Raw genomic sequence first — 13,310 nt, 5'->3', positions numbered from 1 at the left:
CCATACCAGAGGCAAATTTCTTCAACTTTGAAAACTCATCATCAGGTAAGCAGCGATAAAATTCAAAAAATTTTCCTTCTCTGTGCTTCTCTTTCAACAAGCCATTTACTTGCAAATCAATGAGCTCCAACTGTAGTTCGACTGGCACGTCATCAAGGTTACAATCAAACGGATTCTGGAACAGAAGAATGTCACCCTCAATTCTGTCGAGATCTGAAAATCTCTCCAAAAAATGCTTATTTAAGTCACTAATAATCTTCTTCGGAAACTCGAGGTTGACATCTTTTGTGATTCCAGGGTGAAACTCTTTGAAACACTGAAAATGAGAGAAGGTTCCTCCTTCCAGTTGTGCTTCAAACAATGATAGCTTTCTCTGAAATCCTTTGATGATTCTGTAGAGATCACAGATAAGGTTATCCTTTCCCTGAAGTTTCAAGTTCAATTCATTCATGTGGGATGTGATGTCAACCAAAAATGACAACTTTGACAGCCAGGTAGAATCTGACAGAAGTGGATCAGCTCTATCCTTTTCGGTGAGAAAAATATCTGTTTCTCTTCGGAGCTTATAAAAACGAAACAGGACTTTACTGCAGCTGAGCCACCTCACTGCTGTGTGATAAGGCAAGTCACAGAATTCAGAATCAATTTCTTCAAGTAAAGTCTGGAACTGGCGGTGATTAAGTGCATGTCTCGGAATGAAGTTCACCGCAGAAACGACTGGTTTCAGTACGCAAGAGGACTTAAAACGCTAGAATCCGAGTTTCGATACCCGTGGTGGGAAGAGCACAGATAGCCCATTGTGTAGCTTTGTGCTTGATTACAAACAAACAAACAATCTAATTAAAATTAGGGAAGGTTACACGCAGAAAGCCTTTTTGCAGCTTTGCCTATACATTCTAAAGCAACAACAACAACAACTAAAAAACACACTAAAATGAATCGAGTATTTAGAAAATATATTGCCAAAACGAACTTATATTCGTTAAAATTTCACAGCGATATATTTAGGTAATTTACTGCTTTAAAGATAATTTTAGTGTTCTTGCTATTAAAAGGGAATAACTAGTTAAAGTCTCACAGTGATAGTTAATGGAATACCTGAGAAGAATGAACCTGTTGCTTTTTTGTGGTTGTTGAATTTTGCGCAAAGCTACTGTGAAGGCTATCTCTAATTTAGAAGAGGTAGAGCACCTAGTTGACACAATCCCCACTAACTCTTGGGGTACTATTTACCAACGAATAGTGGGATTGCCGTCACATTATAACATTCCCACGGCTGAAGGAGGGAGCATGTTTTGGTCTCTTATACTTTTGCTGATGTCATCTAATTAAAATCTTGCTAATGGCTACTAGAGTTGTTTGATTTAGAATGTTAATCACAGTTAGCTTGAAATTATTCAAAAATGTTGGCTTTTGATTATAGTAATAACTTCTATTTTTAAAACTAAGAGATTATCATTAAATAAAATTTTAATAAACGTTTCAGAGTATTATTATGACTTCATCTAAAATTATATTATCGGAAGCCACTTAACTACGAACATGCGAAACAATTTGTTGTAATTTTGAGCTGCATGTTTACTGTTTTGAAGATAGCTGTAGAATATCACAACATTGTAATACCGCTGAAACCTCGCCGTTTTAATATTTAATCAGGCTATAATTACCTGGCTCTAAATGAGTTAAAACTCTATTTATTTTGCATTTACTTACAGACGTGGCTACCTTATACTCCTAGAGTTATGGGTGTAAAACTGTAAGTAAGCACACTGCAAATTAATTGAATACATATACCATTACAAATGTTCCAGATTTTTCCACTCTTGGTTAGCTAATAAGTGTATCAGTGAAGGTACGAAACCGGTATATGTGTGTCGCTTTACATATACAAAAGTGTTTGTTGTGTATCATATGTATCACTTTTAATTAGATGTTTCTTTCATTCACATAATTAACATTTTGAATCGCTCTTTTTTCCAGTATGCAAACATAAAGAAGTTTTTTTAAGTGCTCTGAGAACAAAACAAAAAAACGAAGTATATTTTTCAGCGATGTCTTTGAATGAATAATTACTTTTATTTGATTTAATTAAGGAAACATGAAATTTTTAAAGTATTAAATAGTGCCCCCCCCCCCAGTGACACAGCGGTATGTCTGCGGACTTACAACGCTAGAAACTGGGTTTCGATATACGTGGTGGGCAGAGCACAGATAGCCCTTTGTGTAGCTTTGTGCTTAACTACAAACAAACAGTTAAATGGTGTGAAGATTTGCTGCAAAGCAATTTGAAAAAAAAAGAAGAAAAGGATATTGAATCAGTTTTGTTTTACTTAAGAAACAAAATGTTCTTTTTACATCCAGAGCGAAAAGGCATTGGACGGATCCTCAGCTAACGGAGGAGAAAACGTTAACCATGGTCAAATCATCTTTGGTGTCAAGTACGAAGCTGAAGGTGGCCAAAATAGTGGACAACTTGTGCTTTTGATAAAGGTATGTAAAATGACGGAACTTTTTCCAAAATTTGTAGTTATTCCAAACTGTTTTGGCACACAACACTGAAGACGGTTACCTAAATGTAGGTACTGACGTTTCTCTCTTCCACGGCTAGGTGGTTAGGGCGCTTGACTCGCAATCTGAGGGTCACTGGTTCGAATCCCCGTCACACCAAACATGCTCGCCCTTTCAGCCGTGGGGGCGTTATAATGTGCGATCAATCCCACCATTCGTTGGTAAAAGTGTAGCCCAGGAGTTTGCAGTGGGCAGTGATGACTAGCTGCCTTCCCTCTAGTCTTTCACTGCAAAACTAGGGACGGCTAGCGCTGATAGCCTTCGTGTAGCTTTGCGCGAAATTGAAATCAAACTTAACCTCTCTCTCTGCACGTATATGTACATCAAAGCCTTTTGGCTTTATTGTTTGCTAACATAAAATTGATAATGATGTCTTTCAAGCATAACTAAAGATCCAAACGTGTTGTTATGACAATTAGAATGAACAAATTAGCGGTTAGGGAACATAAAAGCTCACGTTGGTTAATTAAATTCATATCATAACCCAGCTGAAAACTGTACTTATCCAAATTGAGTTATTATATTTCAGTTAATAACTTGTGCCATCGAAAGTTCAACCTTTCTATTACTAAGATATCAAACAGACGTTTATGGCCATAATGAGTATGTTTGTGTCAACTTCAATTTTCATTATTCACGGAACTTTCATTGACGAGGCCCGGCATGGCCAGGTGGCTAGGATGCTCGACTCGCAATCTGAGGGTCGCTGGTTCCAATCCCCGTCCCTCCAAACATACTCGCCCTCTCAGCCGTGGGGGCTTTATGATGTGACGGTCAATCCCACTATTCGTTGGTAAAAGAGTAGCCTAAGAGTTGGCGGTGGGTGGTGATGACTAGCTGCCTTCCCTCTATTCTTACACTGCTAAATTAGGGACGGCTAGCGCAGATAGCCCTCGTGTAGCTTTGCGCGAAATTCAAAACAAACAAACAATTCACTGACGTTAGTGAAATATAATTGTTATAAAAGGTTCTAAGACATTTTCGATAATGAAATGATATACTTCTACTTTGTAACAACATTAAATATGGATATATTCATCAATGCCCTCATGTTGATATTGAAAAACAAAACAAAAACGAGAGTTAAGTTTATGTGCTTGTTAACTGTTAAACACAGAGCTACACAATGGCTGTCTGCGATATGCCCATCACGGGTATCGAAACCTGGTTTTTAGCGTTATAAGCCTTCAGACAGGGGTGGGGTAGAGCTAAGTCTAGCTGTACAGCTAGATAACCCTAAACACTATTTCACAATGACAAAAAAAGCCAAAAGTGTAAAAAACAACTGAGCCAAAGTAATTGATTAAACTTTCAATCATGTTCAATTGAATACTAATATTTAAAAAATAGCATAATTTTAGAACATCATCATTTTGTATGTAAGTAATATCCGCATGTATGTAATATCCGCTATCATTAATGGGTTATACTCGTTTTGTTATTCAAAAATAGAAAAAGCTGTACTCAGTAGAGTGAAGTATCAGTCTACGTAAATGAAACCTGAATATATGTTTTTACAAAGTAATTAACACGAAAACAAGTCTTTTTGTTGTTGTTGTTTTCTTCCAAGTGAAGACATAAATATTGAGTAACAATATTTATTAGTTTGTATTGTCAGCCTGAAGAACGTTATGTAAATTTATAAAGTAATGAACGTGATTATTTGATATTTTTTTTAATTTGCAAGCGAATACATAAAAAAATGAACAAGACATTTTTCGGGTCTCATGCTAACGTAAAAAAAGCTTGTTTCTTTTTTAATAAAAAGCTCATAAAAAACTAGCTACGCTAGCTGTCTCTAATTTAGAAATGATAGTTTAAAGTGAAGGCAGTTAGTCAGCAGCACCCACCGCCAATTGTTAGGCTACTCTTCTCTAACTGAATAATGTAATTTGACTCTCACCCACGGCGTCACGCTTGGGCCCAGTCTTAAAGAGCGTTATGCATATTTATCACGTAATGAACATGAGCATTGGATATTTTATGATTATTCGCTAGCCGAAGACGTAATAAATGAACAAGGCATTTATGAGCTCCGAAAGCAGCCTAAAGAGTATTAAGTATATTTATTGAGCACTAAACATTGTGTGCAAGAAACTTCAAGTGAAATAACACTACGACTAACGTTCGGAAGAGGATTTTTTGACGAATGCGGTAAACACACAACCTTTTATGCTTACAAAATTATACTTACAAAACCAGAACAACTGGTAAAGATTCCTTTTCTCCTAGGACTTCACTGCAACTTCTAAGTAAAGTTGCTTTTTATATTTTGATGTAGACACGACACGAAAGTTCCAAAACAAAACAAAAAATGAAATACACGCATTACATGTTGTCCAGCACCTTCTATACTAAACATAAAATGCCCATGATTTTTAACTGATTCTGTTTTGGAAAGAAATATTTCCACTCCAATGGGGATTTCGTCTCCCGATGGGACAGCGATAAATTTACGAACATGCAACGTTAAAATCCGGGGCTCGATTCTCCGCGGTGGACACAGAAGATAGCCCAATATGGTTTTGCTCTAAAACAGACAGCAACAGATGCAAACAACATCGATGGAACACGTGTGTAATGTATATATTTTATATTCTTTCTTCAAACAAGTATTACCACTGTAAGCTGTAACTCTTTCCCTTGAAAGTGTTATGCATCTTTGGATTTTTACGCCTAATCGAATAAAGCATTTTATTTTTGTACATTTATACACGGGTTTGTATTTAATACGTAATATAGGTCTTGATGTTCTTATATGAATAAATTTATCCATAAATCGAAGAGTCATCGGAACGCAATAATCCATGATTTGCAAGTCTTAAGAATTCCAAGGAAATGTGATAAGTTTAGTGACCTTACGCGTGGTTCCATATCTTCAAAACATATATTCTAACAGAAAACAAATAAAACACTCATCCACTTAGCTCTGCACAGTGTTAGCTGTAGGATCTTCCAGCAACAATAGGGAATATATAGTGTTTTTATATATACAACGTACAGTAATGGAAACAAACAAGCCATGCATGAGTCACATACAATGAGTAATGGCAACTAAAATATGAAATTATTAATGGTACTAAACATTATCACAGAAAATGTGAAAGAAAAGCAAATGATTTGTACAGTAAACTAATGAGAGCCCTTTCTCTTTCTCACACAGAATTACACCTTGTTTTCATGATGTTTTACAGGTTGTTAAAGTACGATTATAAAATATTGTTCCAACTTTCCTGTATTACTTCACGCAATTTAGTAAAGTTGTTTTGGATGCCTTTTGACCTCCTTAGTTTTGACACAAGTCTATTCAGCCTCAAGAACGTTCATATCAGGACTTTGTGAAGGCCAAGCCATGGTAGTTAGTGTTCCATCGGCCTCTTTACGGTTCAGATATCGTTTTAACACATTTTCTGTACGCTTGTGTCTTTGGAACATTATCTTGCTAGAAGATTAATCCCCACTAGACAAGTCGTATTCCTGAAGGAATGGCATAATGGCTCTGAATGATACCGTACTAGTTAGCAGTCAGTTTTGTGTGGATCACCGAGACACCGTTGACTGAGATACAGCCACAAACTTCTACTGATCTTCCAACATGATACATTGTGGATTACGTACATTAGCTATGATATAATTTATCTCTCTGCCATCAAATAAACTGTCTTTGATTGTTGACTAACAATTCAAATTTTGATTTATCTGTAAAAAGCACACTTCACTGTTTGCTGTCTGATACTTAATTCAACCTTCGGATGAGGTTACCTGTTCTCATCCGCAGTTTTCAAGCAGCTATCTGCACGTTCATTGAGACCACTTCCTATTGATTTTATCTTATTTTTCTAAAAGTAACATTCGCACCTGTATTTACAGCAGGGTCGTTGACAAAATCGGCATTAAACCGCCGTCTATCTCATAAAGAACATGCCCTGAGATGCTCAATATGACTTTTGGAAAGTTCTGGTTTTCTATCTCGATCATCTCTATTATTAACTGTTACAATTTCACATACTCTATTCAGAATCTTGTTTACAGCTAATGCTGAAACTTGGAGACATGTAATAATTCGCATGGAGTATCTACGTGTTTGCCACGCAGTATTTCAGTCATGACTGAATATCCACTACAACTATTGGGCATAGTATGACTTCCTGTACGTTTTGTAGGCTTTATACCGGTGCATAAGGCATCATTAACACGTGATAACTGTACTCTGGTTCATTTCATTTTCGTACGATTTACATTTTTTACCCATTTACTTCAACATTTCTATAATTATTTCTGCACCTCTGCTTCGATAGAATGCGAGCGTTGGGGTCCATGACTTAAGCTCACGCTAAAAACATGTTCGTGTTAAAGACGATTTGATCTTAAGAAAATTACTCCACCCACCTACCCTACATGCTAACTTTGTATTCATCACGTATTTTATGTAATTGTCTGGCATCTGTCTATTTTACGACTGATGACTTTGATTCAATTTGTACGTTAAATGACTATGGTCTGAGTGAACTAATTTAAAGCTATTTATTAATTCTGTTTCTGCGTTCCCATCTCCATTACGTGGTAGTTACATGAAATTCTTGCGTCGTGAGAGTCGCTCTTCTGTTTTTTAAGTTACTCTAAATTAATTGAGTTTTGTAATACTGTAGATTCATTGGTTAATGACTTCATTTAATTGCTGTGTTGCATATAATTTTCTCGGTTCTTTGTTACTGATATGGCTTTTGTTCCAGATTGGACTTAATTTAACACACATACTTGTACATCGCTTTTCTTTAGCCGCAGCCTAATGGTGATTGGCCATAATCACTCTGTAGCACTTGCACTACTGTACAAAATCTTGAACACGTGATTTTACGACCAAATTTCATTGTCATACCTTGATTTTAAAAGAATGGTGTTTTTTAATATCTTGAATTCATGGCTTTAAATTTGTTTTTGTCGAAGTTTTGCTCTAGCCATTGCTAATTTAGAAGTGATAAGCTAGATGGAAGGTAGGTAGTCAACACCACCCACTGCCAACTTCTTAGGCTACTCTAATCAACTAATGGGATTGGTCGTCACTTTATAACGCTCCTATGACTGAAAAGGCGAGCATGTTCTGTAATGGGAGGGAGTCAAGCCTTATTTTACAAAGAAAGTTGAATTGGTTCTTCAAAAAAGCTTACCCTTATTTAATGTTGATTACGAATTTTAAATTGCATATCTAACGCCAGCTGTCTATGTTGTAATACCGGAAAGTGAAAGAGAAACGAGTTTAAGGTATTTTATTATTTTTGTTATGAAGCAATTTCTAACTTTACAACAAATTTTCAACTTGTTATATGTTATGTATAAAAAAAATATCAAATAAAATAAATCGCATAAATTTGACACTGATCCAAACTCTCCATCTTTCAATAACAGATATGCCTTTGATCGTAATTACCTTGTGACAATGACCTTTTAGGTTGAATTATAATGCACGTGACCTTGACATACCTTCAGAGTAGGATCTAGGAAGGAAAATATTATTACACTAGCTGGAGTACTCGTCCCCTGGACGTAAGTTATGTGAATTAATAATTAATGAAATGTTATCTTAGGACATGAAAAGTTGCTTCCCTTATATGTATTTGTAAAAAAATGCCCATAAAAACTGCAAAACAAAAAAGTGAAACCGTAAATTTGCATGTATCTCCGCATGGACCCAATGAACTTCCATACCAAACTTGGTGAAGATCTGTAAACAGAGGACGAAGTAGTGGTAAAGAACGCCTATAAAAAAACCGCAGAGCGCAAAATGCAAAACTGAAGTTTGTATGCTCCCTCGCATGGATCTAATGAACCTTCATACCAATTTTGGTGAAGATCCATCCACATCCTGCGAAGTAGTTACATGGACAGACAACAGACACTACTATTATATTTATATAGATTAGTTTGATACTCTGTAAAACTTCTCTAATTATATGTTAACAGCCTTCATGATTTTACTTCCAACTCCAAAACTACTCTAACAAAATAAATTCATTCTCTAACTTTGGTGATTGTGACACTTCTTCGATCTCGACTTGTAGTCTGGACAAACAAGATGTTATTGACCTCTACGCTGCGTGTTCCTTTGAACTGTAAATAATGGTTATTTTTAGAAGGCTACTCAAAGACAAGTGTTAGGATACTTCTGAGTTCCGAACGTTGGCCTTTCGAGTTTTGTGATCGTAGACGTGCTTCGCTGTTTTCAAAGTCATATTCCCAACAAACAAACAAATAACAACAACAATAAAACACTCATCGACTAAGCTCTGCAAAATGTTGGCTACAAGACACATTCCAACGATACGTTTTGTTTTTTTACTGAAACCGGAAAGATATCCAATTTGATGGTGATTAAAAGACAGTTGTCATAGTTTGTCATATTAATAACACACGTCATTTTTTTACTCTAGAGGGCTAACATTGAATCTAAGAAGCTGCTTGTCAAGCTGTTGATTATATTGAGTCTATGATGTGACTCAAATTACCGTGTTATTCACCCAAGGACACAAATTACGACAGTTTGTTTGTATTTAAGCATAAATCTACACAGTGGATTATTTGTGTTGTGCCCACCACTGGTATCAAAACGCGGTTTTTAGCATTATAAGCCTTCAGAATTATCACTGAGCCATTGAGAGGCAAATTACAAATTACGACGGGGGGGAGGGAGAAAACTCTATAGATAGTTGGCGCTGCTCAGGATTAAACACCAGAGAATATATGGCCATATAAGAAAGAAATTTACCATAAAAATGTTTCGTTTTTGGACTCTCTGCGCTTTACCCACCACGGATATCGAAAACCGATTTTTAGCGTTATAAGCCCTTACACTTTACACTGAACCACCAGAGGGGGCATACAAATGAAAACGCTTAATATAGATATAGACACAGATAAATAAATAGAAAGAAACATTTTTTTTTCGGTTTGGAACAAAGTTTTGAATGTTATGCTTCATCTGTTCTATTTCATTAGTTGAGACAAACATACGAAACTGATATTTTCCAGGGTTTGCATTCGGTACCGGCGGTACTCGGCGTCCGGTTAGGTTTAAAAACCGGTACTGCTTTATAGTACATCTTGTGTTGAGAATGATATCTGTTATCACATGTCTCATCTTCGGAGTTTTAACCAAACGCTTCCTCTGGTATTTCAGCTTCGCTTTTCACAGAATTATAAATGTTTGATGTGGTAGTTTTGAGTTCATACTTCAGTCGATAAGCGAATTTCACCGTCAAAATCGGCAATAGCATGAAATATAGGAAACTGGTGACTTCCACACTCTGGAAGAGAACGTGAATATGTCTACGTGACTGATTGCACGTTAGATAGGGGCGTGCGTGATTAACCCTTAGCATGCGGACAGGTCAAACTGCATATGTCTTGATGTTTTAGTGAGTTACATTCAAAATTTAAATAAATTATTTAATTATCATGGTATACGAACAAATTTTACATGAAACCATAGATAACAAATGATATTTTAATATTATATACGCTTTAAACTCTTAATTGTATAAGGAAATATTTAAAGGCAACCTCAAATTCCCCTAGTGTAAGAATTTGTATATTTGTTCTTGAGCCGTCTTCTCTTCAGGATGTTTTTGTCCACTCCCTATAATTTCGTCATCAATATTCTGATGCTATATTTTTATATTCTTCAATCTTATGGGGCTAAAGAGCAATCAATGAAAATTCAGAAACCACTTTCCACGCCTACCTCTGACATGCCTAATTTACAACTTGCTAATAGATTTTTCTGAGGCCGACTCCCATTAATTTTATAACCAATAGAAAGCCTAGATTTCAACTGATTCATTGCAATAGTCTTCATATCAAGGGGGCTTACAGATAATTGACAATTTGGTTTGACATGAAAACATTTTCCCATATTGGGAAGAATAGTTGAATTTCTAACTACTCAAGTCACATGATTAGAGATGCTCGAGTACCGGTACTGGTACCGGCAACCTAGTACCACCGGCACTATTGCAAACTCTGATGTTTTCCTCTAATGCTATTCTATCAATTCTTTCAGAATCTACTTATAGTAGACAACAAGATAACACAGATTTACATGCCACAACGTAAATTATTTCGTAAGTAATTAGTGGTGCATGCCGAACTTATAAGAGTAAGATCAGATTGATTTTAAACTACAGTTTAAATGTTAGTTTTGGCTAACACATATTATAACCTAACTTTAACCTCTCTTGAAAAAACGTTTAAGTTTAAAAACACATTTCTCTGAGTGAAAGTTAGATCTAAAAACAAAATTTCACACAATTCAAGAAACCTAAATAATAAAAAGTTAACACTAGTTGGCACATAGGGAAAAAATACTGCTATAACTATATTCAAAATTCTTAAGACTTCTCATTTTGTCTGCAATAAGGTCAGCTAATTGCCAATTAGTGAACCAGCATCCTGTATGCCCTCAAAACAGTGAAAGGTAAAGTGTGAACTCTAAAATATCACATCTTAAGTAAAGAGATAGTAGGTACTTAGTACCTTTCTGTACTAAATCATCTCTCCTTACGTCCAGCCTGGCCTGGTCATCCTTAAATCTGGAACTAAAAAACAACAAAATATAATTCAACCTTTAAATGATAAAACTACTTTATCACAACTTGCCTCTGATTGGGCACATCTTTCGCATTTTTGTTTTTATCATCATAATTTGACTTAGAGTAGGAATTACTGTTCGACCTTCTGTCTTCTGGTTCGTTATATTCTTCTTAACTTCAAGCTGCCCTCAGTGGCACAGCGATATGTCTGCAGACTTACAACGCTAGAAACCGGGTTTCGATACTCGTGGTGGGCAGTGCACAGATAGCCCATTGTGTAGCTTTGCGCTTAACTGCAAACAAACAAACAGACTTCAAACTGTGCTGGGTCCTCCTATGTATAAACTCTTTCTAGGTTCATTAATATAGAAAAGGTGATTCAAATTCATCAAAAGAACTAAGAAAATTCAACTATCCCAGATAGCAAACAAGACATATTTAAAAGTAGCTTGGATATGTTTATTCGACAGAGACACATTCGTAGAAGCCATGTGACCACAAGTGCATGGAGAAAACTGGTTAAAAAAGATTTCACTGAGAGAAAACAGCAGTCTGGTCTATGAAATTCAAAATAGATCAAATCGTATAAAATCCAAGTATTTCGAGAATTCGTGGATCATAATGAACTTACAAGGGCTTATATAAATCAAAAGGAGATAAAATAATTGACGGAATGAATTGATATCTCTAACTCAACATTACTGAGGCCATTTGGGCTAATACGTATTTTTGGTCCAAACTGTAGGTGTGTTATAAAAGTGACAGTCAATCTCTCAGCCTGCAAAATGGGTAATATTGTGTTGGTGACTGACTGCCTTCCCTTTTTTCAATAGTTCTAAATTGGGGATAGAGGCAGGTGGTCTTTCGTGTAATATCCGATGCAAATTGTAAACGAAATTTTGTGTGGTACTCATTATTATTATGGAGATCTTGCAAGAAATTCATAGATGTTATATAACATTGAAACGTTTCTTTCTCGGTCGACGATCACAGTATCATCACAAAAAGGACAAGCCTTGTTCTTATATTCCACCCTCTGAGGTCAAACCAGATTGTCCTTGTAACAGTGACACAGTGAGGTTACCATGACGATGTCTGGGTGATATGTAAGTCAGATGTGTGTTCATCTGGAGCCTTTTGGTGCTAACTTGAATAATACTAATAATACAAAGTATTTCAGAGATAGAGCTGTTTCTAACAGTTCGTTCCCAGTTCCTCTGTTTTTTGCTGAAAGGACAGCGATTTATGACTCAACCTAGGCTCGTCATAAAAACTTAATGGATATCAAGAAAACCGATTTCTGTATTTTCACGTTTTTATTTGTTTTATATTAATGCAATTCAAAGTCGGCCTATTTTATGGAAGTTAAACATATAACACATGAAACAAGCCAGTCGTTGTAACAAAAAAAATTGCATATCTTGACGAAAAATGGTGTGATACTTCCTGCAAAGACGCGGTCTCTTCAAAATAAGATTATTTCACAAGATACGATAAAGAAAATATCTTTATTACAAAATAGAAATGGAAAAATAAAAACAAGTCTTGGACCATTATTGTAAGAACATTTTAAAGCTCTGACAACGTACAGAAAAGGAAAACATGCAGCCTATATTTTTCGATCTAATTTGGTATTTCGGACAGTTTAATCCTGTGAGAATTGAATGGATCTGAACCAAGAAGGATCTTGTTACTCTCTTTACGTCTATATAAACAATTTTCGAAGCTCGTGCTGGACGGAAAGATAAAAAGTTATATAGAGTTTAGAAAGTACATGTTTGTTGGATGTTAGCCTTTACACGATTCAAACAATAGAACGATAGGGGTCTCGTATATCTATTGTCTTTTTTGATATTTGGTCAAGGCTGGAGTTTTATGTGTTGCGTTGTTTTTATTTGTATTTGGATGCTCTTCTTTGACACTTGCATCCAGAACGCTGCATATTTATTAATGATTTAACTGCCGACTTTACAGTTGAACTGGTTTGGTTATGTTTTGGTTCCCAATGTTCTTACTGGTAAACTTTCTCTTATAAAAAGACCAAAAATACTCGTTCAAACTCTTCCACATGTTTGTTAGTTTAACTCTCAATTTACATATTTGTTCTTATACCGCTAGCAATATACCAGTGGGCTGTTTATCTATTGAGTATTCGAA

General features: G+C 35.7%; 1 protein-coding gene across 3 annotated transcripts in view; it reads left to right on the top strand.

Annotated features, from left to right (window-relative positions):
- Positions 1-13,310, top strand: part of LOC106478771 (synaptotagmin-5-like) — a 77,894-nt gene that overhangs the window by 44,998 nt on the left and 19,586 nt on the right. For all 3 annotated transcript variants that reach the window (XR_002609975.1, XM_022382425.1, XM_022382426.1), the window contains exon 5: positions 2,362-2,490. Coding sequence is in view for 2 of the 3 variants with exons in the window: in XM_022382425.1 (XP_022238133.1) it covers positions 2,362-2,490 (129 nt within the window). In the remaining variant the exon portion in view is untranslated. The remainder of the gene's footprint in view (positions 1-2,361; positions 2,491-13,310) is intronic.

The sequence above is a fragment of the Limulus polyphemus genome, unplaced genomic scaffold (assembly GCF_000517525.1).
Source record: "Limulus polyphemus unplaced genomic scaffold, Limulus_polyphemus-2.1.2 Scaffold248, whole genome shotgun sequence".
In the NCBI taxonomy this organism is placed as follows: domain Eukaryota; kingdom Metazoa; phylum Arthropoda; class Merostomata; order Xiphosura; family Limulidae; genus Limulus; species Limulus polyphemus.
The sequence above is the reverse complement of the archived record's forward strand: the minus strand, read 5'-3'. Positions and strand labels throughout refer to the sequence as shown.